Below are 27,077 nucleotides of genomic sequence, written 5' to 3'. Positions count from 1 at the left end.
TTTAATTTTTTTTTTTAACCTTTATTTAACCAGGTAGGCAAGTTGAGAACAAGTTCTCATTTACAATTGCGACCTGGCCAAGATAAAGCAAAGCAGTTCGACAGATAAAACGACACAGAGTTACACATGGAGTAAAAACAAACATACAGTCAATAATGCAGTATAAACAAGTCTATATACAATGTGAGCAAATGAGGTGAGAAGGGAGGTAAAGGCAAAAAAGGCCATGATGGCAAAGTAAATACAATATAGCAAGTAAAATACTGGAATGGTAGTTTTGCAATGGAAGAATGTGCAAAGTAGAAATAAAAAATAATGGGGTGCAAAGGAGCAAAATAAATAAATTAATTAAAATTAAATACAGTTGGGAAAGAGGTAGTTGTTTGGGCTAAATTATAGGTGGGCTATGTACAGGTGCAGTAATCTGTGAGCTGCTCTGACAGTTGGTGCTTAAAGCTAGTGAGGGAGATAAGTGTTTCCAGTTTCAGAGATTTTTGTAGTTCGTTCCAGTCATTGGCAGCAGAGAACTGGAAGGAGAGGCGGCCAAAGAAAGAATTGGTTTTGGGGGTGACTAGAGAGATATACCTGCTGGAGCGTGTGCTACAGGTGGGAGATGCTATGGTGACCAGCGAGCTGAGATAAGGGGGGACTTTACCTAGCAGGGTCTTGTAGATGACATGGAGCCAGTGGGTTTGGCGACGAGTATGAAGCGAGGGCCAGCCAACGAGAGCGTACAGGTCGCAATGGTGGGTAGTATATGGGGCTTTGGTGATAAAACGGATTGCACTGTGATAGACTGCATCCAATTTGTTGAGTAGGGTATTGGAGGCTATTTTGTAAATGACATCGCCAAAGTCGAGGATTGGTAGGATGGTCAGTTTTACAAGGGTATGTTTGGCAGCATGAGTGAAGGATGCTTTGTTGCGAAATAGGAAGCCAATTCTAGATTTAACTTTGGATTGGAGATGTTTGATATGGGTCTGGAAGGAGAGTTTACAGTCTAACCAGACACCTAAGTATTTGTAGTTGTCCACGTATTCTAAGTCAGAGCCGTCCAGAGTAGTGATGTTGGACAGGTGGGTAGGTGCAGGTAGCGATCGGTTGAAGAGCATGCATTTAGTTTTACTTGTATTTAAGAGCAATTGGAGGCCACGGAAGGAGAGTTGTATGGCATTGAAGCTTGCCTGGAGGGTTGTTAACACAGTGTCCAAAGAAGGGCCGGAAGTATACAGAATGGTGTCGTCTGCGTAGAGGTGGATCAGGAACTCACCAGCAGCAAGAGGGACCTCATTGATGTATACAGAGAAGAGAGTCGGTCCAAGAATTGAACCCTGTGGCACCCCCATAGAGACTGCCAGAGGTCCGGACAGCAGACCCTCCGATTTGACACACTGAACTCTATCAGAGAAGTAGTTGGTGAACCAGGCGAGGCAATCATTTGAGAAACCAAGGCTGTCGAGTCTGCCGATGAGGATATGGTGATTGACAGAGTCGAAAGCCTTGGCCAGATCAATGAATACGGCTGCACAGTAATGTTTCTTATCGATGGCGGTTAAGATATCGTTTAGGACCTTGAGCGTGGCTGAGCGTGGCTGAGGTGCACCCATGACCAGCTCTGAAACCGGATTGCATAGCAGAGAAGGTATGGTGGGATTCGAAATGGTCGGTAATCTGTTTGTTGACTTGGCTTTCGAAGACATTACAGCCTTATATATATATAAAAAAAAAAATCTCATCAATCTACACTCATTACCCCATAATGACAAAGCAAAAATGGGTTTTTAGAAATGGTTAAACATTTATTCAAAATAAAAAGTATTCAGACCCTTTGTTATGAGACTCGAAATTAAGCTCAGGTGCATCCTGTTTCCATTGATCCTCCTTGAGATGTTTGTACAAATTGATTGGACATGATTTGGAAAGGCACACACGTGTCTATATAAGGTCCCACAGTTGACAGTGCATGTCAGAGCAAAAGCCAAGCCATGAGGTCAAAGGAATTGTCGATAGAGCTCCGAGCCAGGATTGTGACGAGGCACAGATCTGGGGAAGGGGAAAAAAAAAAAATCTGCAGAATTGAAGGTCCCCAAGAACACAGTGGCCTCCATCATTCTTAAATGGATTAAGTTTAGAACCACCGAGAATCTACCTATCTACTAACAGCCTCACAGCGAAATTAAGCAATCTGGGGAGAAGGGCCTTGGTCAGTGACGTGAACCAAAACCCTTCTGGAACCCGATGGTCACTCTGACAGAGCTCCAGAGTTCCTCTGTGGAGATGGGAGAACCTTCCAGAAGGACAACCATCTCTGCAGCACTCCACCAATCAGGCCTTTATGGTAGAGTGGCCAGACGGTAGCCAGGCACATGACAGCCCACTTGGAGTTTGCCAAAAGGCACCTAAAGGACTCTCAGACCATGAGAAACAATATTCTCTGGTCTGATGAAACCAAGATTGAACTCTTTGAGCTGAATGATAAGCATTACAGAGAGATCCTTGATGAAAACCTGCTCCGGATATTGAACTATTTGGCCTGAATGCCAAGCGTCATGTCTGGATGAAACCTGGCACCATCCCTACGGTGAAGCATGGTGGTTGGAGCATCATGCTGTGGGGATGTTTTTCAGTGGCAGGGGCTAGGAGACTAGTCAGGATCGAGGCAAAGATGAACAGAGCAAAGTATAGAGAGATCCTTGATGAAAACCTGCTCCAGAGCGCTCGGGACCTCACCTCCCAACTGAAAACGACCCTAAGCACACATCCAAGAAAACGTGGCTTCGGGACAAGAGGCTTCGGGACAAGTCTCTTTGACCCACTCAGAGGCCGATTGAAAATCTAAAATCTCTGGAGAGACCTGAAAATAGCTGTTCAGCAACACTCCCCATTCAACCTGATAGAGCTTGAGAGGTTCTGCAGAGAAGAATGGGAGAAACTCCCCAAATACAGGTGTGCCAAACTTGACCCTTGTCTGTCCTGACTCTGAGGCCACATGCCTGACCACTCTGCCTGCCCCTGAGCCTGCCTGCCTGCCGACCTGTACCTTTGCCCCATCTCTGGATTGTTGACCTCTGCTGACCCTGCCTCCCGTCCCGTACCGTTGCCCCATCTCTGGTTTACTACCCCTGCCTGCTTTGACCTGTCTAATGCCAGCCCCTGTTGGAATATTAAACCATTGTCAATTCGACATGTCTGCATCTGGGTCTTACATTGATTCCTGACACACTGCTGCCATCTAGTGGCCAAAGTCTAAATTGTGCTTGGGTTGGAATAATACATTATGGCCTTTCAAATGTATTTCAAAGATGATGGTACAAAATAAATATTTAAAAAACATTTTTTTTTCTTTGTGTTATCTTTTACCAGATCTAATGTGTTCTTTTCCTACATTGATTTCACATTTCCACAAACTTCAAAGTGTTTATTTTCAAATGGTATCAAGAATATGCATATCCTTGCTTCAGGTCCTGAGCTACAGGCAGCTAGATTTGGGTATGTCATTTTAGGCAAAAAAAAAAAAGGTGCGGATCCTTATTAAACAGCATGAGCATTACACAGGTGCACCTTGTGCTGGGGACATTAAAATTCCACTTTAAAATGTGTTTTGCGTATACAATTGGCATACTGACTGCAGGACTGTCCACCAGAGCTGATGCCAGAGAATTGAATTTTTCATTTCTCTACCATAAGCCACCTCCAACGTCATTTTAGGGAATTTGGCAGTATGTCCAACTGTTCTTGCAACCGCAGACCACATCGGACTTCTTCACCTTTTTTGATCCATATAGCTGATGAAACAGACGTATTTATGTCTGTAATATAGCATTTTTTTGTGGGGGGAAAACTCATTCTGATTGGCTGGGCCTGGCTCACCCAGTGGGTGGGCCTATGCCCTTCCAAGCCCACCCATCGCTGCATCCCTGCCCACTGGGGCCAAGCTTCCTGCCATCCAGAATTTCTATTCCAGGCAGTGTCAGAGGAAGGCCTTAAAACTTGTCAAAGACTCCAGCCACCCCAGTCATAGACTGTTCTCTCTGCTACCGCACAGCAAGCGGTAACGGAGCGCCAAGTCTAGGTCCAAAGGCTTCTTAACAGCTTCTACCACCAAGCCATAACACTCCTGAACAGCTAATCAAATGGCTGCCCAGAGTATTTGCATATATGCAAACAGACCATAAATGTCTCAGATTTTGTTTTCTTGGAAAGCTGTTAGTGCTATTATATAATAACATATGAGTACTTGTTGCATTTACAACTTGTCTAAGTTTTATCATCAGTGAATTCGGTGTAGGAAATGTGGAGACCTGGTGTCCAATGTGGCTATATGTGTGTGGAAAATATTTCATCACGGGTAAGACCAACTCCCTGGCCAACGTGGCTGACATTTCGACAATCTTAGTAAGGTTCATGGCCATTCTAGTATTCTAATTCCTAATTTTATGGTCCCAATTTACACTGCAGACGTTTGTCTGGACTGGAGCCGTTTTAGAACAGCACCGCAGCCTAGCGGTTGTCTGGACTGGGTGTAACAAAATAGTTCTGTCTGGCATTATTTTATCCACCACGGTCATTGATTGCGCTTCATAATAGATTACAGTATATTACAATGCAGTAGTGTATTTCTAATGACCTGCCTGTTGGTCAATGCTGGTCTTAACCATACTGAGGTCAATGCCTGTGGCCTGGATGTGACTATTTCGCGGGAGGAAAGTATTTGAAAGGAGCGCATGTTTTTCTCTACGGAAGTGACAGCGAGACACTTATGGCGGCACTCTGTCCAATTCCTGATTTCTTTGAAAGTTGCGTTGACGGCGTCTAGTTGGGACCTTTGCCATATTTCGTAAACTAACTTATTTATCAACGAAACTAAGCAAGGTTAGAAGGTCATTGTTTGCATTTCATAAAGACGTCTTTTCACACTTTAATGGAAGTCTAGCTTGCTAGGGCTAGGTAGTGACCGAGAACCAGTGAATGTTATTCGTCTGGATTCCTCGCTTTCGTATTTAATGACGGTTTTGCGTTGTAGGCTACTTTTTACGTTTTCTTTTTTCATTCATTTTCAGTGGAGTGTGGCGAAAGTGAGATTTGAACTGAGCCCACGATTGCCATTGGCCAGTGTCTACTCGACCTGCAGTTTCGGGAGGGAAGAGGCTGGGGTCCCGACTCAACTGGAGTCGCTCGGGTTGTACCATGCTGAAGACCCGTCACCGCTTACTTGGCATTCACACTTTCGTCGGAGTTACATCTAGAATATGGGGGTTTATTCTGTACATACTCAGGAAGCATTTACGGACGGTGAGTTTTCTAGAACTAAAAGTGTAATAATATTGGCCCCCGCTAAGGTATTTCCCCTAATTAATATCAATTGGATAAGTGATATTGGAAACTGGATTAACTAATATTCACACGGCCCATTTGGATTTGCCAATGCTCTTGACAGACGGTTAATCCGAAACTCACACACACGCCAATCTATCTATTAAAAGGTCTGAATGGTACTTCACTGCTATTTGACTCCAAATTAAATCTTGGTAACATTTCAAAGACCTCGATGAAAACTGTCACACAGGTGTAATCAATATGGGTTGTCTTAACATGTGCTACTACACGTAACAAAACGCAACATTTAAATTGTTTCATGAGCTTAAATACAATGTCTCTGAAATTTTCCATACACACAAAAAGCTTATTTCTCTCAATTTGTGCCCAAATTTGTATACAACCTGTTAGTGAGCATTTCTCCCATGCCAAGATAATCCATCCACCTAACAAGTGTGGGATATTAAGAAGTTGATTAAACAGCATTATCATTACACAGGTGCACCTTGTGCTGGGGACAAATGGCCACTCCAAAATAGTCTGTTTTTTCACACCACACAATTCCAGATGTCCCAAGTTGAGGGAACGTGCAGGTGACAAATTTTATGTTACATGCGCTCAATACAACAGTGAAATGTTTACTTATAAGCCCTTAACCAACAGTGCTTTAAAAAGTTAAGTAAAAAAAAATAGATGAGTAGAAAATTACGCAATTGTTGCAACCCCTATTACTAGCCTGTTCAAACTCTTTCGTATCATCTGAGACTCCCAAAGATTGGAAATTTGCCACGGTCATCCCCCTCTTCAAAGGGGGAGACACTCTAGACCCAAACTGCTACAGACCTATATCTATCCTACCCTGCCTTTCTAAGGTCTTCGAAAGCCAAGTTAACAAACAGATTACCGACCATTTTGAATCCCACTGTACCTTCTCCGCTATGCAATCTGGTTTCAGAGCTGTTCATGGGTGCACCTCAGCCACGCTCAAGGTCCTAAACGATATCATAACCGCCATCGATAAAAGACAGTACTGTGCAGCCGTCTTAGTCAACCTGGCCAAGGCTTTCAACTCTTGTAAATCACTGCATTCTTATCGGCAGAGTCAATAGCCTTGGTTTCTCAAATGACTGCCTCGCCTGGTTCACCAACTACTTCTCTGATAGAGTTTAGTGTGTCAAATCGGAGGGCCTGTTGTCCGGACCCCTAGGCAGTCTCTGGGGGTGCCACAGGGTTCAATTCTCGGGTTGACTCTCTTCTCTGTATACATCAATGATGTCGCTCTTGCTGCTGGTGATTCTCTGATCCACCTCTACGCAGACGACACCATTCTGTGTACATCTGGCCCTTCTTTGGACACTGTGTTAACAAACCTCCAAATGAGCTTCAATGCCATATAACTCTCCTTCCGTGGCCTCAAATTGCTCTTAAATGCAAGTAAAACTAAATGCATGCTCTTCAACCGATCACTGCCCGCACCTGCTCGCCCATCTAGCATCACTACTCTGGATGGTTCTGACTTAGAACATGTGGACAACTACAAATACCTAGGTGTCTGGTTACTGTAAACCAGACTCTCCTTCCAGACTCACATTAAGCATCTCCAATGCCAAACACACCCTCGTAAAACTGACCATCCTACCGATCCTCGATTTCGGCAATGTCATTTACAAAATAGCCTCTAACACTCTACTCAACATATTGGATGCAGTCTATCAGTGTCATCTGTTTTGTCACCAAAACCCCATATACTACCCAACACTGCGACCTGTATGCTCTCGTTGGCTGGCCCTCACTTCACTCTCGTCACCACTAGGCAGGGTAGCCTAGTGGTTAGAGCGTTGGGCTAGTAACTGGAAGGTTGCAAGTTCAAACCCCCGAGCTGACAAGGTACAAATCTGTCGTTCTGCCCCTGAACAGGCAGTTAATCTACTGTTCCTAGGCCGTCATTGAAAATAAGAATTTGTTCTTAACTGACTTGCCTAGTAAAATAAAGGTACAATTTAATAAAAAATAAAAAAATCCAGGTCATCTACAAGTCTCTGCTAGGTAAAGCCCTGCCTTATCTCAGTTCACTGGTCACCATAGCAGCATGTGCTCCAGCAGGTATATCTCATTGGTCACCCCCAAAGCCAATTCTTCCTTTGGCTGCCTTTCCTTCCAGTTCTCTGCTGCCAATGACTGGAACGAACTGCAAAAATCACTGAAGCTGGAGATATCTCCCTCACTAGTTTTAAGCACCAGCTGTCAGAGCAGCTCACAGATCACTGCACCTGTACATAGCTCATCTGTAAATAGCCCGTCCAACTACCTCATCCACATACTGTTATGTATTTATCTTAGCATGTTTTTGGATGCGGCTTATGGTAGAGAAATTAACATTACATTCTTGGCAACAGCTCTGGTGGACATTCCTGCAGTCAGTATGCCAATTGCACGCTCCCTCAACTTGAGACATCTGTGGCATTGTGTTGTGACACAACTGCACATTTTAATGGCTGTTTGTCCCCAGCACAAGTTGCACCTATGTAATGATCATGCTGTTTAATCAGCTTCTTGATTTTCCACACCTTATCTTGGCAGAGGAGAAATACTCAATAACAGGGATGTAATACATTTGTGCACACGATTAGAGAAGCCTTTTGTGCTTATGGAACATTTCTGGGATCTTTTATTTGACCTCTTGAAACGTGGGGAACACATTTTACATGTGTTTTTATATTTGTGTTAAGTGTAGTTGAAGTTGGTAGGCATACATTTCTTTAATTTCTGCTTCTCCCATTCAGTAAAGATGTTTATGGACCAAGGAGAAATGGAATAACTCTAAATTAATTAATTTCCCATCCCAAATTTCAGTTTGAATGGTTTTAAGGCAACTGAAAGCGGTTAAAACGACCAAACATGTTTTTCATAAAATATGCATCCAAGCTGAACTTAAATCTTATGTGGTTGAAATACTATCAGCTTTTATGATGCTGACAAAGATAGCACCTTTACAGATGATCCCTAACCGTGCATTCATTCTCTCAAGATGCTGAAAGAATGAAAGAATATTTTATATTGTTTCCCAGTCAACTTACATTTGGTGTATAATTTTACTGTAAGAAAACCTTAATTCTGCCGGAGCTCATATTCTAGTAGGCTATATGAGAGGTTATAAACCTACAGTCAGTGTCCAGATTTCAGTTAGGCTACTATCCCATTTTACCCATCTGAACAGTCAACCTGAACTGAGGTAATATAAATCCGGGACACTCAAATTTGTATAATATGTTACATTTCATATGGTATTTATTCATTTGTGGATGTCCATCATCCATTTTGAATGATACACTAGGTGACCAAAAGTATGTGGACACCTGCTTGTCGAACAGCCAATTCCCAAAATCAAGGGCATTAATATGGCGTTTGCTGCTATAACAGCCCCAACTCTTCTGGGAAGGCTTTTCACTTGATATTGGAGCATTGCTGCAGGGACTTGCTTCCATTCAGCCACAAGAGCATTAGTGAGGTCGGGCAGAGATGTTGGGCAATTAGGCCTGGCTCGCAGTCGGCGTTCCAATTCACCCCCAAGGTATTCGACGGGGTTAAGGTCCGGGCTCTGTGCAGGCCAGTCAAGTTCTTCCAAACCCATCTCGACAAACCATTTCTGTATGAACCTCATTTGTGCACGGGGGCATTGTCATGCTGAAACAGGAAAGGGCCTTCCCCAAATTGTAGTCACAAAGTTGGAAGCACAGAATTGTCTAGAATGTCATTGTATTGTTTAACATTAAGATTTCCCTTCACTGGAACTAAGGGGCCTAGTCCCAACCATGGAAAAACAGCCCCAGACCATTATTCCCTTTCCACCAATCTTTACAGTTGAAACTATGTATTGGGGCAGGTAGCGTTCTCCTGGCATCCGCCAAACCCAGATTAGTCCGTCGGACTGCCAGATGAGGAGCGTGATTCATCACTCCAGAGAACGCGTTTCCACTGCTCCAGAGTCCAATGGCGGTAAGCTTTACACCACTCCAGCCGACGCTTCGCATTGCATATAGTGATTTTAGGCTACTTAGCCATGGAAATCCATGTCATGAAGTTCCAGACTGAGTTATTTTGCTGACGTTGCTTTCAGAGGCGGTTTGGAACTTGGTAATGAGTGTTGCAACCGAGGACAGACAATTTTTATGCACTACACGATTCAGCAGTTGGAAGTCCTGTTCTGTTAGCTTGTGTGGCCTACCACTTCACGGTTGAGCCGTTGTTGCTCTTAGACGTTTCCACTTCACAACAACAGCACATAAAGTTGACCGGGGCAGCTCTAGCAGGAGCAGAAATTTGACGAACTGACTTGGAAAGGTGGCATCCAATGACAATGCCACGTTGAAAGTCACTGAGCTCTTCAGTAAGGTTATTCTACTGCCAATGGTTGTCTTTGGAGATTGCATGGCTGTGTGCTCAATTTTATACACCTGTCAGCAATGTGTGTGGCTGAAATGGCAGAATCCACTAATTTGGAGTGTCCACATACTTTTGTGTATGTTACCAATTGTAATTCGTACAATATGTTACGAATTCCAGTTTGTTTTTGCTAACGTTAGTTAGGAGGCTAATGTTAGTGACATAGCTAATGCTAGCTAGGCTAGGGGTTAAGGTTAGGAGTTAGGTTGAAGGTTTAGCTAACATGCTAAGTAGTTGCTAAAAAAAGTAGTAAGTAGTTGCAAAGTTCTTAATGAGCTAAAGTTGTCCATGATGAGATTTGAACACACAACTTTCGGGTTTCTAGACGTTCGAGTTATACGTCCACCCATCTACTTTGACAATCACCCTACTTTTGTTTTTGCCTTAAGTAACCTGTCTTATGTAACCATACCAAATGTAACACATCTTACTAATTTGAGTCCAGGATTTACATTTACTATAATACGTCTAGTTTATGACACTAGGCTGGAACAGTTCAGTTCCCTTGATGTGCCATTTTGAAGTCTCCATTTTGTGACAACATTTTTTTTAGCACCTCAAGATCATAACACGATTCATCCTCTTTTACCACTTCACCAAATCTTTCCCAAACTGACTACTTTTCTGGGTCTCACTTCTATTTATTTTTATGAATGGCGACGTTGTTTTTGCCTAACTTTATCGACGTAAACTTTTTCTGCCCAAGTTCCCAAAAGCATTTGGCGATAGGTGTGTATTTGGCGTGCTAGTTAGGCCCTAAAGCTTCGGCTAAGGCTATGCACTAACGCCAGATAAAAAATAATGAATCTTCCATGTCGCCTATGGATACAATTGGTACAAGAATTATACATGTAGGCATTTTGTATGCATTATTTTCTCTCTATTCAATCCGCCTGCCACCCACCCTTCATCCACACAATATTTCATGACCCTAAATCCTGCCGCACCCCCCCTGTGGGGACTGCGGGTTGAGTGAACCTGCGCATCACTAGTACTGTACCCACAACTATCTGACTGTCAGTATACACTGACACCTACAGAAATAACTTCTTTATAGACATCTGTCTGGAACCCATCAGAGGGTTGTTCAGTTCACACAACTGATCTAGGCTTAGTTCCAAGTGAATAGAGAGCAAAACAATATGTGTGTAATCAACAAATGTATTTTAAAATACTCCAGCGCCCTGGTATTTTGCCACAATGTATTTAACAAATGGCCTATTGTGTTTATCGCAAAAATTTGAGAAGTTTTGGTAATTTGACATTTCAGTTGATCAATTGTGACAGTTGCTCATCTCTACCTCTGCAGATAATCCAGTACCAAACGGTGCGTTATGACACACTACCTCTGTTGCCTGTGTCCAGAAACAGACTCAGTAAGTATCCTGTCACTATAGTGTCTAAAAGGTCAAAGGGTCTTAATCTTGTCCCAGATCTGTTACTGCTACCTTTGCTTTTTTTTACAGTACAAAACATACAAAAGACAACATGCAGACATACAAACATCACACCTGCCCAGACCAACTTGTTCTCACCCCTATCTCCAGTGCCTGCACTACTCTCTGCCACGTCCTCAAATTGCACCATTTTGTTCCTCTGTCGCCCACATCTGACAATATTTAGGTAATGAAGCATATTATTTTTCCCTTGTCTTAACGATGGGGGATTGGTTGTTTTCCAGTTATGTAAAAAAAAAAGAAGTTTTTATACCAAAGTAAATGATGAGTATCGTCCGACCCATCTTCAATATGTAACCATTGTTCCTTTTTAGTGCATTAAAATTGTTTTGATAAAAATATATTTACCCCGTTTTCTCCCCAATTTCGTGATATCCAATTGGTAGTTAGTCTTGTCCCATCGCTGCAACTCCCCTATGGACTCGGGAGAGGCGAATGTCGAGAACCATGCATCCTCCAGAACATGACCCTACCAAGCTGCACTGCTCACTTAACCCGGAAGCCAGCTACACCAATGTGTCGGACGAAACACCTGCCACAAGGATTCCTTAGAGCGTGATGGGACAAGGAAATCCCGGCCAGCCAAGGCCTCCCCTAACCCGGACGACACTGAGACAATTGTGCACAGCCTCATGGATCTCTTGGTCACGGCCGGCTGTGATATAACCTGTAATCGAACCCGGGGCTGTAGTGACGCATCAAGCACTGCGATGCAGTATCTTAGACCGTTCCGCCTCTCAGGAGGCCTGTAGTGCATTCAAACATATGTCTCAAGTAAAAGCCTTGGGTGGCGAGTTAATACAATTCCAAGTCTGAGAGGTTAAAACCATATAAAGACTTATGGCAGAGTGTACTTTTTAAAGGAATGTCTTCGGCGGGGTAATTGGGATTACCGAGAATAAAAAATAGATACATTTTGGGAGTCATGCCATTCTGAAGAGGTTTATTTTACCTAGAAGATTCATGGGAAGATTGTTACATTTAATTAGTTCTGTTTTCATATTGTTGAGTAATGGGATAAAGTTATCTTTTTATATGTGTTGTTTTGTCACTTAAGCATCTTACGTATTTTGTATTTTTTTGTGGTCCACTTAAAGGATTGCCGTAGATCACAAGTTATTATTTAAATTTGACCTGTTGCCATTATTTCAGTTTTTTACATGTACATTAAATATCCTGAAATGTAATTATTCTGAAAATATTTCTAACAAGGGGGCCATTGAGTTTTCAATATTGGTCAGGTATATCAGGAGACCGGCAAATAAGTTTAGATTATATTCATGTTTACCAATACTGATAGCTGTTACGTTTTGGGTCCTGTCTAATTCTTTCTGCAATTGCCAGTGCAAACAGGAGGGGAGAGAATACGTCACTGTCTTGTTCCCCTTAAGCAATTTCAGATAATGTATTATTTGTATATTTTTGCTTTAGGATATTTATAATATTTTTATTACATTTATTTCAGCTGGAAAGTTGAAGGATTGCAGTTTTTTATATTTTTTATAGGAAAAACCAAGACAGTTGAAAGCCTTTTCGGCATCAACAGCCATTATTGATAAATGTTTTTTTTGTTGTTTTTTTGCGTATTGTATCGTACTGAAACATGTTCTTGTAAATGTCTATTAATATGTCCAAACTATTATTGTCATTGTCATGACATTGAATGTAAGGGTTGCCACGACAGAACAGATCTGGGACCAGGCTATGACGGTAGGATTTATTGGTATGACTTAACAAACAGATCTGGGACCAGGCTAGGAGGCCAGAGATTTATGGCCTTGAAATTGAAAAATTAGAGGTTACTTGTTTAGTTTTTCACGTGGTATTGACTGTGATTGGACTTGGGCTCCTGCTCATCAGATGCAGTCAAGAGGAAGATTCTGGTGCTGGACCTTGACGAGACCCTAATCCACTCCCACCCTGATAGGTTGGTGAGACCCAAAGTGAGACCAGGCACTCCACCTGACTTCATCCTAAAGGTATTGGCCTATATGTTCACTGTGTGATTAATTTGCGTCATGCTGTCACCTTGTCAACACACGCCAGACTGACTTGCACGCTTAACCTTACCTGTTGTCTTTTATTCATATTCTCTCTCTCCCATGAAGGTGGTGATCAACAGACATCCTGTCAGGTTTTTAGTATATAAAAGACCGCATGTGGACTTCTTCTTAGAAGTGGTAAGTGATGGGCCTTTTGTGTCAACATCCAAATAAGTACAATATAGTAGCAAGAATGAACATTATTCAACTAAGCTTTGGTTATACGACTTAACGCAGCTAAATACTTCGTGTTCGCATCTTGTTTATGCTCTCTGCGGTGCTTCTTGGTGCCAAAAAAACTGGTTAGAATTGTGGTTTGAATAAAGGACTGTATCTTGACGTTTGAGTTGCGGCTATTGTCGTGGTGTCCATTTAAAATACAGAGAGGAGGATGGCAGTTTTATAATTGCAGTTTAGATCATGAAATTTATGTTGAAGGATGAATGGACATTAGGACAATTACGGTGAAAGGATGGTTAACTGGAAGGAAAAAAATACATGAGTGATTTGATATATGGTAAAACAAATGCATATAAATGTACTCATAAACCTCATAACATTTCAAAGGAATATCACTGTAGTGAAAGTTAAGCAATGGGTAAAACATGAGTAAAATAAAGTTATGGTAAACATATAAATTAGTAACAGTAAATCTTCTCAATAAAATTCTAATACAAATCAATAAATAAGAACTTATGTGATCAATAAACGCTTCCGAAACGCAAAGGAAAGGTTATAAGAGGTGTGTTGTAACAAACACTTGCAAACTGGTAAGGTCTGGAGCTGACGCTTCTTTTTCTTTGGTATCATGGCGGTCGCACATTTAGTTTGTTTATGCTGCCACCTACTGTGCGGGAGGGTAGTCGATCACGTTACATTTTGTGATCCAACAATAAAAAGGACTAACTAACCCTACACTGAGTGTACCAAACATTAGGAACACCTTCCTAATATTTTGAGTTGCATCCCTTTTGCCCTCAGAACAGCCTTAATTTGTCAGAGCATTGACTCTACAAGGTGTCCAAAGCATTCCACAGGGATGCCGGCCCATGTTGACTCCAATGCTTCCTTCCCTCAGTTGTCAAGTTGGCTGGGTGTCCTTTGGGCGGTGAACCATTCTTGATACACATGGGAAACTGTTGAGTGTGAAAAGCCCAGCAACGTTGCAGTTCTTGACGCACTCAAACTGGTGTGCTTGGCACCTACTACCATACCCCGCACTTAAATATTTTGTCTTGCCCAGTCGCCCTCTGAATGGCACACGATAACAATCCATGTCTCAAGGCTTAAAAATCTGTCTGCTACACTGATTTGAAGGGGATTTAATAAGTGACATTAATAAGGGATCATAGCTTTCACCTGGTCAGTCTGTCTTGGAAAGAGCAGTTTTGTACACTGTCTAACACTATTTCCTAAAAATGGTAACACCACCCCATTACACTACTTTGACTGTAACTGATCTTACACCAGGCCAGTGGCCTGGGAGGACAGTACTCTTTCGTTCCACACACCTTGTAACTCTTCTGCAGTAAAAACTCATACACCCAAGTACTTCTCTGCAGCTCCCACCACAACCATCTGTTTTCTGTGATTTCCGTTCTATTTCTACAGTTGGCATGGCAATGAATGTGACGAATCCAACCTTACCGAAGCAGAAATTCATATCACTTTGTATTGCCCAAGGCCTGGTACTCACCCTTGACCCATCATCCTTTACTCCAGTGTTTCCCAAACTCGGTCCTGGGACCCCAAGGGGTGCATGTTTTGGTATTTGCCCTAACACCTGCACAGCTGATTTCAAATCATCAAAGCATGATGAATATTTGAATTTGCTGTGTAGTACTAGAGCAAAAACCAAAACGTGCACCCCTTGGGGCCCCGAGGACCGACTTTGGGGAAACCCTGCTCTACTCTCTTTACTGCCTCAGCATATGACACCTTCTGTTCTACTCTGACCCTAGCAGCCTCAACTTGTCTCTCTCGCACCGGGTAATTCTGATCGCCAGCAACATGGGCACCGCCACAACTTTTTTTTCAATGATACTACACATTCCTTTGTCCCATGCCCTCCTGCACACTTCTCACATCTCGGAGTCTCCCTCCTACACACTGCTGCAACGTGACCATAAGCTTGGCATCTGAAACACTAATGGGTTCACCACGAAAGCTCTCACAGCATAACTGAAATATTCTAACATAACTTTGTCAGGTAGAATGCTTCAAAACTCAATGACAGACAGTATCTTCTCAGTTTTACCACGCTCACCACAATGATTAGGGAAAGGTGTGTGTGTGTATTTAAAGCCTCTGCTGGAGGGTGATTGGACAGGGTAGGGTGCTTGGTGATGGTATGAGGGGAGACTGTCAGTCAAGGTAGGGGCAATTGGACAACAGTGATGATAACAAATGTATTTTGAGCTAGCAATCAATACATTTTCATTTTGGGGTTGTGTACTATACAGTTAATCTATTTGATTTATAATTTTGGGCATTTTTGGTGGCTCTCTTGGCTGTTTGTGATTTTAAAAAAACATTTTTTTTTAGGTGAGTCAGTGGTATGAGCTGGTGGTTTTCACGGCCAGTATGGAAATATATGGCTCAGCCGTGTCTGACAAGCTAGACAGAGACATCCTTAAACGAAGATACTACAGACAGGTAAACAAACCCACTGACAGGTTCACTTCAGCTGTGTACAGTTATGCACTCTGCTCAGTCTTACACTCTGAGGGCTGGTTTCCCGGATAAAGATTTATGCCTCGTCTTACCCTAAAAAGCACTTTCAATAAAAATTCTGTGTCCAGGAAACCGGCCCTGATTGTCTCTGTCATTATTTAAAGGTTCTCTCTATGTAAAGTTAGACTTATCACTCTTGCAACATATAAAACTCACTTTTATTCCTAATTTTCATTTCTCTATTTAGCACTGTACATTGGATCTGGGTAGCTATTTTAAAGATCTTTCTGTGGTGCACAATGATCTATCTAGCATAGTCATCCTGGACAACTCGCCTGGAGCCTACCGCATCCACCCTGGTAAGCAGCTGTTATAATGACTACATGTTAGGCTTGGGCGATATACCATTTAAGAAAGATAAGTCACTCGGGGGCTGTGTGCTCCGCCCCTGCATATAATGATTTATGTCAAATTATATCCAGCTCAGGGCTACAGCTTTGCATTTTGTTTGCTAAGTGGGTAGTAGTCAAAAATCAAGCTTTTGGTTACAGCAGAGTCATTCTAGTCTGAGTACTAGTCTCTTTAGCTAACATTCCACTCCTGCCACACCTTATCATTGCTAAAGAGACTGGCCTTTCTGCCATCTTCAAATATGAACATTCATCTTAAATGAGCTCGAGGAGAACAGAGGAGTTAATCATGATTCGATAACTCTCACAGCTATAATCCAATTACGATTATCCAAATATTGGAACTATATCCTTTTTTTCTTCCACAGAACACGTTGGTATCCAGTTGTTAAGCAACCATTTTTTGTTTGTCCGGACGAAACCAGTCCATCTAGCTGCATATTGAATGTTGAGATTGCCGAAACGTTTCTCTTTGACAATGACATGGAGTGGAATGTTAGCTAAAAAGACTGGTACCCAGACTAGACGTTCAATCCCTTTCTCGATCAAGATCCCTGTTGCCTAAATTGTTTAATTTATTTTTCCCAAAAAATCTCAAAAATAATAATAATAATGGCGCCTCTTGTGTGCAATTCCGGTAATACCGTAAACCCCTGTATGGTACATAAACGGTACGATAATCTGGATACCGCCCAACCCTACTACATGTACAGGTAACTGCCAAAATAAAGGAAACACATAAGTAAATGTGTATCTGAGCTATTGCCGTTAAAGCAGACAGAAATTCAGCCGGTATCACGTAGCATTGCAATAAAGCCACTCACTACACTGGAAGTTAATAGGAATACGACTTTTAGGTCATTGGCCGTTGCGAATGTCAGACTCCACTCTGCGATGCACATCGATCTGCACGTTGAACATGGTGAGATTGTAGACGGCTATATTGATAGTGCATTTTGTTTAGGCGATTTTTACAGCTAATTGGCTACTTCACATGCTGTTGCCCAGCCAGCCCATAGAGAGAGCATTGCATTGTGGGTTTTTTAATTGACTTAAGCTGCAACACATTTTCACATTGCTATCAACTTTATTATAACAAAATGTGTTCACCTCAAAAATATTGTTATAACATATTAGTGGTATTTAACAATGTAAATGAGTGGTTTTGGGTGTTCACCCCCCCCATTAATTAAGCAATTAACATCCCATCATGCTTAGGGTGTAGAGTCCTGCATCAGATCGGATACTTACTGTTCCCCGCGGACGACCCGCAAAAAAAAAAAAAAATTTCGGGAATGTATCTGGAATGAGAACATTTTAACCTGAGGGTCGGCACACTGTTCAGAACAATTATATTGTGGGTAGGAAATGTTTTAAATCAAGATAAACGTTTTACAAATCCAGTAGCTTGTGTTGCATTGTTCTGAATTCCATTCTGTAATAGTGAGGCAGACATCGTAGCCTACGCCTAGATGGATACACAGCCTGCAAAAAGTGCACGCAGGTATTTGTTTACGATAATTCAGTTAATTTATACATTAATTCTGGCTTTCGTTCAGACCATTTTCAGGGCATATTATGTTCCAACCTGTGCGGCTGGAAAAAGTTTGAGGATAGCCTACTAAATAAATGTAGGTTATTTTTGCATCCCATTGCCTATTCGATTCTCAGAATTGTTTTAAGTTTAAATTAAAATATTTATTTGAACTAAACAATATTGAATGTAAAGGTTTTGTAATGTCGGCTACAGGCTTTCATTAGGTAAGAAAGCTAATTAGAAAGCTTTTTTTTTCAAAAGTTATTTGAGTTAATGTGCTGCATCGTATTGGGGAAAATAAGATATTGTTATTAATGGCATGGTTTCCTTTTGTCCAAATGTTGGAATGCAGACAAATTAGGGAAGGGGATTAGCCTGGAGTCATAACAATTTAAATCAATTTGGTGGGTCACGGATTGGCTCTCGGGAACAATTCAATGCGGGTGGGTCAGGTTACAGAGAGCTTCCCTGATGTCAGGTGGGGCTCGGAATTGATGTGGCCGGGCGGGTGCGGCTCCAAAAAATTGACCCATGCAGGACTCTAGCTTAAGGTCATGTATAACAATGCCCAGTTGCTCATCATTTTGAATACCATTGCTAGAAGAGATCTCAGTGACTTTGAGTGGTCTCAAAGGAGCATAGGGTATTTAAACAGTGTATGTGCCTCAGTCAACCGATCTGAGCAGTATGGGAGATTCTGGAGCAGCTATGGAGCGATTTCAGTGCCAACAGAGATTTGTATTAGGATTTTGAATTCAATACACACATGTAGTAATTTAATTCATAAATTGAACTTGTATTTCATGATTTTAAACTGAATTGAATGAATATTGCTTTCAGTTGTAAAATGTAATTGAATATTCAAATTGATAAGTTTCAATATGGTATTGCATTCATTGTCTTTATCAAGTTTACAAACTATAATTTCAGGTGTATCAAAGTTTCATATGTTCAACCTCAGATTCAGTTTTCAAATTAATTTCTCTAAATTCCTATTTAAAACTAAACCAACATCGTGGTACTTTGCCAGCCAGGACAGGTAGAGGAGAACGGACAGAATCGAACACTCTCTGTGGGGAAACAATATAAGTTTCTGGCTGTTTCTGAAGACAATATGGCATGTTAAATTTATTTTCTTACGATTAATTTGGCTCTAGCATTTGAACCGTTTTGGCAACAAGCTATTATTTGAGATCCATTGGCATCATTTTAACGGCCTGTGTTCGAAATCAGGCCTAATGCACAACAACAATTTCAGTGGCAAGGCACTCCATTTAATGAATGCAACAAAGGTGGTTTGGTGATCCATGCATGGTGATGCGCAACCTTGCCTGAGACCTGAAGAGATGTTAGTTTGACTAATGAGGTTCTAACCCAGGTCTCCTGTGCGCCAGACAATGCAACTTTTCGGGTCTCCAACAAGTTACTCATCACGCAAGCGTGGTCACCAAACCACCTGTTACATTTCACCCCCCTTTGACCACCACCTTGAATAGACCTATCCAAGTCACAGGACCAATGGCTAGGCTTTATCTCGGCAAGCCAACGGTCACGTTACCCTTACCGGAGACTTGAAACTAACACATCTAACAGGTCTTCAGGTTGCTCATAATAGCATGTATCACCAAACCACACTGTTTTAACCTTGCTGGACCTTGAAGACGTCTATTAGTGTAGCAGATGGGGATTTGTGGAACTCAATTCTCAGCATGAAGGGTCGCCCCTTGCACAATTGAAGGCATTTTTTTAATAGCACAATTGGTGGGAATGCTTCAGGAGGGCGGTCGTGTGTTTTGAGGTCCTGAGTTTGATCTCGGTACTGTATGAGCTGAGTCAGTGGGAAGCAGTACTCGTTAAGCAAGAAGCAGGTTGTCCTTTACATTAACTTCTTGAACGTATCCCTATAGGCTATATATAGCTAGGTGGACTAACATAGTCTTGTGACATGTAGGAGACCTAGTTTGAACCCAGTCAGTCACAAGAGCAAGCTTTTAAATAGGGAGTGAAAAGGCTATCCTTAAAAGGGCTACGACAGGCCCGTTCAACTATATTCTTAATGGGGGCCAAATTGCGCATTATTGTGACACTCTTCTAATGTGTTCTGTGCAGCCTGTGATCATCGTAAAGGGGAACGTCCATGTTCCACAGTCTTTGCTTTCAGGAATGGGGTCATAATAGTTTATAGCCAAAACGGTTCAAATGCTAGAGCCAAATTCATAGGAAGAAAATATTAAACATACCACATTGGCTTCAAAAACTGTCAGAAGCTTCAATTTACCACAGAGAGCATTTGATTCTGTTCTGTTCACCTCTACTTTTCTTGGCTGGCAAAGTACCAGGATGTTATCTGGTTGAATATGAAAACTGAATCTGAGAAGTTTAATATGATATTTGAAACTTAAACTTGAAATTATAGTTTAAACTTGATACACAGACAATGAATGCAATATCTACCATATTGAAACTGAATATGTAAATATTGGATTAGAATATTCAAACTGCATTTTAAAACAATACAATATTCATTCATTTTCTTCAACCAAGGTGGCATAGCAGTTCAGACGTCTTTTGTCCTCGTCTTGTCGTGTCCTGTGTATATATATATATATATATATTTACAACTTTTTCACATACATTTTATTTTTATTTTCCATCAACTCATCTTCAAAACACTCTTCTGCAACCCGCCTCACCAATGTATATTTATAAAAAAGTATTATTTACCTCAGATCTGTAATCCTCCAAGAAGCTAGCCAGAAACTCCAAGAAGCTAGCCTGAAACTAGCCAGAAGCTAGTTCAGAAGCTAGTTAGCTCCTCTACTGGCAAATCGTTAGTATTCAGCTAACCACGTTTTGTGGTCATCAGCTATCCTTTAGCTCGAAAATCTATCGCCAGTTCTGTACGGTGCAGCGCGGCTCGGAACATACCGGACCAATTTTTCTCTCCATGTCCCTGGATTTCGACTGCTCTCTGGACATACCAGAGATGTCTGGACATACTCTCTCATACCCGGATCTCACAGCTAGCTAGCTGCTATCCGTGTGACTATCGGCCTTCGTCGATTCCGGAGCAAACATCAATTATTCCGGAGCTAGCAAGCTCCGTCAATCACTCCTGAGTTCCATCAATCACACCTGGGCTGCAGTCACCTATCCGGACCCGTTTTACTGCCTTCGCGGAGCCCCACCGGGCCTTCACAACTGGACTGCCGACGTTATCTACCCGAAGGAGTTATTCGGCTGGCTCCTCCGTCGCGACGTTACCTGAACGCCCATCTGCGGCCTGCTAACCGTTAGCTGTCTTACCGGCTGCTATCTGAATAGACAATCGGACAATTTATTTTTTATTATTATTATTATGTTTTCTTCTTGGGCCTCTATAACTATATCTATTGTTTTTATTTTTGTTGTTGTTGTGTGATTTGGATTAATCCCCTCTACCACACGGAACCCCACTAATCTACTGACGGAACGCAAGAGGTGGCTAACAACAGACCTCCATCCTATGCTAGCTTGCTACCGATGCCCTGGCTAGCTGTCTAAATCACCAACCAACCTCTCCACTCACCGGACCCTTTTGATCACTCGACTAAGCATGCCTCTCCTTAATGTCAATATGTCTTGTCCATTGCTGTTCTGGTTAGTGTTTATTGGCTTATTTCACTGTAGAGCCTCCAGTCCTGCTCACTATACCTTATCCAACCTATTAGTTCCACCACCCACACGTGCAATGACATCTCCTGGTTTCAACGATGTTTCTAGAGACAATATCTCTCTCTTCATCACTCAATACCTAGGTTTACCTCCACTGTATTCACATCCTACCATACATTTGTCTGTACATTATACCTTGATGCTATTTTATCGCCCCCAGAAACCTCCTTTTACTCTATGTTCCAGACGTTCTAGACGACCAATTCTCGTACCCTTATTCTACTCCTCCTATGTTCCTCTGGCGATGTAGAGGTGAATCCAGGCCCTGCAGTGCCTAGCTCCACTCCTATTCCCCAGGCGCTCTCTTTTGACGACTTCTGTATCCGTAATAGCCTTGGTTTCATGCATGTTAACATTAGAAGCCTCCTCCCTAAGTTTGTTCTATTCACTGCTTTAGCACACTCTGCCAACCCGGATGTTCTAGCTGTGTCTGAATCCTGGCTTAGGAAGACCACCAAAAATTCAGACATTTTAATTCCAAACTACAACATTTTCAGACAAGATAGAACTGCCAAAGGGGGCAGTGTTGCAATCTACTGCAAAGATAGCCTGCAGAGTTCTGTCCTACTATCCAGGTCTGTACCCAAACAATTTGAACTTCTACTTTTAAAAATCCACCTCTCTAAAAACAAGTCTCTCACCGTTGCCGCCTGCTATAGACCACCCTCTGCCCCCAGCTGTGCTCTGGACACCATATGTGAACTGATTGCCCCCCATCTATCTTCAGAGTTCGTGCTGCTAGGCGACCTAAACTGGAACATGCTTAACACCCCAGCCATCCTACAATCTAAACTTGATGCCCTCAATCTCACACAAATTATCAATGAACCTACCAGGTACCTCCCCAAAGCCTTAAACACGGGCACCCTCATAGATATCATCCTAACCAACTTCCCCTCTAAATACCTCTGCTGTCTTCAACCAAGATCTCAGCGATCACTGCCTCATTGCCTGCATCCGTAATGGGTCAGCGGTCAAACGACCTCCACTCATCACTGTAAAACGCTCCCTGAAACACTTCTGCGAGCAGGCCTTTCTAATCGACCTGGCCGGGGTATCCTGGAAGGATATTGATCTCATCCCGTCAGTAGAGGATGCCTGGATATTTTTTTTAAATGCCTTCCTAACCATCTTAAATAAACATGCCCCATTCAAGAAATTTAGAACCAGGAACAGATATAGCCCTTGGTTCTCCCCAGACCTGACTGCCCTTAACCAACACAAAAACATCCTATGGCGTTCTGCATTAGCATCGAACAGCCCCCGTGATATGCAGCTGTTCAGGGAAGCTAGAAACCATTATACACAGGCAGTTAGAAAAGCCAAGGCTAGCTTTTTCAAGCAGAAATTTGCTTCCTGCAACACTAACTCAAAAAAGTTCTGGGACACTGTAAAGTCCATGGAGAATAAGAACACCTCCTCCCAGCTGCCCACTGCACTGAAGATAGGAAACACTGTCACCACCGATAAATCCACCATAATTGAGAATTTCAATAAGCATTTTTCTACGGCTGGCCATGCTTTCCACCTGGCTACTCCTACCCCGGACAACAGCACTGCACCCCCAACAGCAACTCGCCCAAGCCTTCCCCATTTCTCCTTCTCCCAAATCCATTCAGCTGATGTTCTGAAAGAGCTGCAAAATCTGGACCCCTACAAATCAGCCGGGCTAGACAATCTGGACCCTTTCTTTCTAAAATTATCTGCTGAAATTGTTGCCACCCCTATTACTAGCCTGTTCAACCTCTCTTTCGTGTCGTCTGAGATTCCCAAAGATTGGAAAGCAGCTGCGGTCATCCCCCTCTTCAAAGGGGGGGACACTCTTGATCCAAACTGCTACAGACCTATATCTATCCTACCGTGCCTTTCTACGGTCTTCGAAAGCCAAGTCAACAAACAGATTACCGACCATTTCGAATCTCACCATACCTTCTCTGCTATGCAATCTGGTTTCAGAGCTGGTCATGGGTGCACCTCAGCCACGCTCAAGGTCCTAAACGATATCTTAACCGCCATCGATAAGAAACATTACTGTGCAGCCGTATTCATTGATCTGGCCAAGGCTTTCGACTCTGTCAATCACCATATCCTCATCGGCAGACTCGACAGCCTTGGTTTCTCAAATGATTGCCTCGCCTGGTTCACCAACTACTTCTCTGATAGAGTTCAGTGTGTCAAATCGGAGGGTCTGCTGTCCGGACCTCTGGCAGTCTCTATGGGGGTGCCACAGGGTTCAATTCTTGGACCGACTCTCTTCTCTGTATACATCAATGAGGTCGCTCTTGCTGCTGGTGAGTCCCTGATCCACCTCTACGCAGACGACACCATTCTGTATACTTCCGGCCCTTCTTTGGACACTGTGTTAACAACCCTCCAGGCAAGCTTCAATGCCATACAACTCTCCTTCCGTGGCCTCCAATTGCTCTTAAATACAAGTAAAACTAAATGCATGCTCTTCAACCGATCGCTACCTGCACCTACCCGCCTGTCCAACATCACTACTCTGGACGGCTCTGACTTAGAATACGTGGACAACTACAAATACTTAGGTGTCTGGTTAGACTGTAAACTCTCCTTCCAGACCCATATCAAACATCTCCAATCCAAAGTTAAATCTAGAATTGGCTTCCTATTTCGCAACAAAGCATCCTTCACTCATGCTGCCAAACATACCCTTGTAAAACTGACCATCCTACCAATCCTCGACTTTGGCGATGTCATTTACAAAATAGCCTCCAATACCCTACTCAACAAATTGGATGCAGTCTATCACAGTGCAATCCGTTTTATCACCAAAGCCCCATATACTACCCACCATTGCGACCTGTACGCTCTCGTTGGCTGGCCCTCGCTTCATACTCGTCGCCAAACCCACTGGCTCCATGTCATCTACAAGACCCTGCTAGGTAAAGTCCCCCCTTATCTCAGCTCGCTGGTCACCATAGCATCTCCCACCTGTAGCACACGCTCCAGCAGGTATATCTCTCTAGTCACCCCCAAAACCAATTCTTTCTTTGGCCGCCTCTCCTTCCAGTTCTCTGCTGCCAATGACTGGAACGAACTACAAAAATCTCTGAAACTGGAAACACTTATCTCCCTCACTAGCTTTAAGCACCAACTGTCAGAGCAGCTCACAGATTACTGCACCTGTACATAGCCCACCTATAATTTAGCCCAAACAACTACCTCTTTCCCAACTGTATTTAATTTTAATTAATTTATTTTGCTCCTTTGCACCCCATTATTTTTTATTTCTACTTTGCACATTCTTCCATTGCAAAACTACCATTCCAGTATTTTACTTGCTATATTGTATTTACTTTGCCATCATGGCCTTTTTTGCCTTTACCTCCCTTCTCACCTCATTTGCTCACATTGTATATAGACTTGTTTATACTGCATTATTGACTGTATGTTTGTTTTTACTCCATGTGTAACTCTGTGTCGTTTTATCTGTCGCATACTTCGTAAACAGGTGTGGACTAAGTGAAATGTTTATTTACGGGCCCTTCCAACAATGCAGAGAGAAAGAAAATAGAGAAATAATAGAAAAGTAAAACATGTAATTAAAGTAATAATTGATTCACAATGAGTAACGATAGCTTTGGTATATACAAAGGGTACCAGAACTGAGTTGTGCAGGGATACGAGGTAATTGAGTAAGATATTCAATATCCTAAAGCAAATTCAAAATGGGATTCATAGAATTTCTGAGGGTACTGAAATCGCTCCAAAAGCGGCACCTGAGACGGCATTTTCCACCACCATAAACGAAACACCGAATGATGGAATTTCTCATGGAAGAATGGCATCACATCCATCCAATAGTTCCAGACTCTTGTGGAATCTATCCTATGGCATATTGATGCTGTTCTGGCGGCCCGCGCCCTATTAAGACACTTTGTTGTTTCCTTTTACTTGTCAGTTACCTGTACAACTCACACGGGATTATATGCCAAGTAAATTTAGCTATTTATTGTTTCAAACTAAGTTTAGGTGGATGCCAAGTGCCATTTTCATTGGATTTCTTATACAGAAGGGGCTATTGGCTTGTAACAGTTCTGTCATGGATCTGGCCTGTCTCCGTACCCTCTTGTCAAACATTTGTTCGCCTCACAGACAATGCAATACCCATCAAATCGTGGTTCAGCGACCCAAGCGACACAGCTCTACTTAACCTGCTTCCCATGCTAGACGCACTTAGGTATGTCTCAAAGATGTTACACCTGTGATGAGCTGCCAAGATTAGTAATACCGCTCATCATAACTTATTAGTATGTTGATTTTCCATAGTAATGTTTCTTTATCTTGCACTCTTCCTCTCAGGTTCACCTCAGATGTCCGATCCGTCCTCAGTCGAAAACTCCATCAGCATCGGCTATGGGGATTCGTCCATCGGGGCTAGTATCAGCACCTCCACTTCCTCTCTTTTTAGAATGCCCTTTCTCCTGGTTTGCACGACCCCTTCCTCTGCTCTGCCCACATCTCTCAATCTCCATGGTGTGACCCTTTTTAAGAAGAGGGAGGACAAAGAGGGGGGGGGGGGGGGGGGGCTACGTATTATAAAAACAAAGTGGCGAGGGCAAGGTTGTTTTTTTTGTGTTTTTTTTCTGAATGGAAACTCTTGCCTTTACAGTCCTTGGATTCTGGGAGTTCATGTCGAGTGTTTGTATAAATTTGTGAGTCGACTTCGTTTTTTAGATAAATTATGTTATCTTTTTAACTATTGACTGGAAATATTGATGATATGAGACTAAAGAAACCAGTCATTTCTTATTTCCCATTTTATTATAGTTTATGCCCCTAGAACTCAACTCTCTCTCCACTACTCTACCCAGTCTATCATTCTCTCTCAACATGTCTGTTAATCTTTTCTGTTTATCATCTACCTTCTCAGGTAAGGGTACTTTTAATAGTTTGGTTCTGGAGTTACAGTTAAGATTAAGGAACAACTAATAGATAACTGATCAACAAGCCTAAATAGAACTATATTTACTCAGTGGTTAGGGATGGACTGGGTCAGGCCAGGTTGGCAATATCTTTCAATTATTGGGATATGTGGATTTTTACTGAGGAGTCAACAGGGTGGTTAAGTAATGAGTTATTTTCTCCCTTTGTTGAGAATATTTTTTTACTCTTAAATAATTTGTGTTCTATTCAGATTTACAGAAATAACTGAAAATGACTTGACCGTTTAGTTGATAGAGAAGACTTACCGTACTTCTCCATCCACAGAGCAACGATGGGTTTTCTGATTGATTATTCAACAAGCATTCTATTCATGAGCACGTTTTCTTCCTTATACTTTTTAAAGCCTGATTTACACCCATTCACTTTCAACCATGTACACATTATCACATTTCCTTCAATGTAACCCCAACATCCCAGCCCATTGAACAATGTATGCTAAGGCCTTGGTTGGGTTTCTGTCACTCAAAATCACATCTATCAGTGTTTCCAATAAAATGCTAGGCATCATACTCTT

At 42.3% G+C, this 27,077-nt stretch overlaps 2 protein-coding genes across 3 annotated transcripts in view; one reads left to right on the top strand and one right to left on the bottom strand.

The window, feature by feature from the left end:
• senp3a (SUMO specific peptidase 3a) overlaps positions 1–5,763 on the bottom strand; it is a 21,781-nt gene extending 16,018 nt beyond the window's left edge. Inside the window, exon 1 of the mRNA XM_031808281.1 lies at positions 5,721–5,763. The gene's annotated coding sequence lies outside the window, so the exon portion shown is untranslated. The remainder of the gene's footprint in view (positions 1–5,720) is intronic.
• On the top strand, positions 4,539–27,077 carry LOC109873003 (CTD nuclear envelope phosphatase 1A-like). 2 transcript variants are annotated; one of them, XM_020464458.2, is made up of 9 exons: positions 4,547–4,872; positions 5,061–5,292; positions 11,069–11,135; positions 13,077–13,195; positions 13,325–13,396; positions 15,803–15,913; positions 16,179–16,290; positions 25,712–25,796; positions 25,919–27,077. In XM_020464458.2, the coding sequence occupies exons 2-9, from the start codon at positions 5,188–5,190 to the stop codon at positions 25,995–25,997; spliced, it is 750 nt and encodes a 249-aa protein (XP_020320047.1). In that variant the 5' UTR covers positions 4,547–4,872; positions 5,061–5,187; the 3' UTR covers positions 25,998–27,077. The 2 variants fall into 2 exon arrangements, with proteins under 2 accessions (XP_020320046.2, XP_020320047.1); XM_020464457.2 differs by lacking the exon at positions 25,712–25,796 and having other exon boundaries at positions 4,539–4,872.

This window comes from Oncorhynchus kisutch, linkage group LG28, assembly GCF_002021735.2.
Source record: "Oncorhynchus kisutch isolate 150728-3 linkage group LG28, Okis_V2, whole genome shotgun sequence".
Lineage (NCBI taxonomy): Eukaryota > Metazoa > Chordata > Actinopteri > Salmoniformes > Salmonidae > Oncorhynchus > Oncorhynchus kisutch.
Note: the sequence above shows the minus strand (reverse complement) of the source record. Positions and strands in the feature narration are given on the sequence as shown.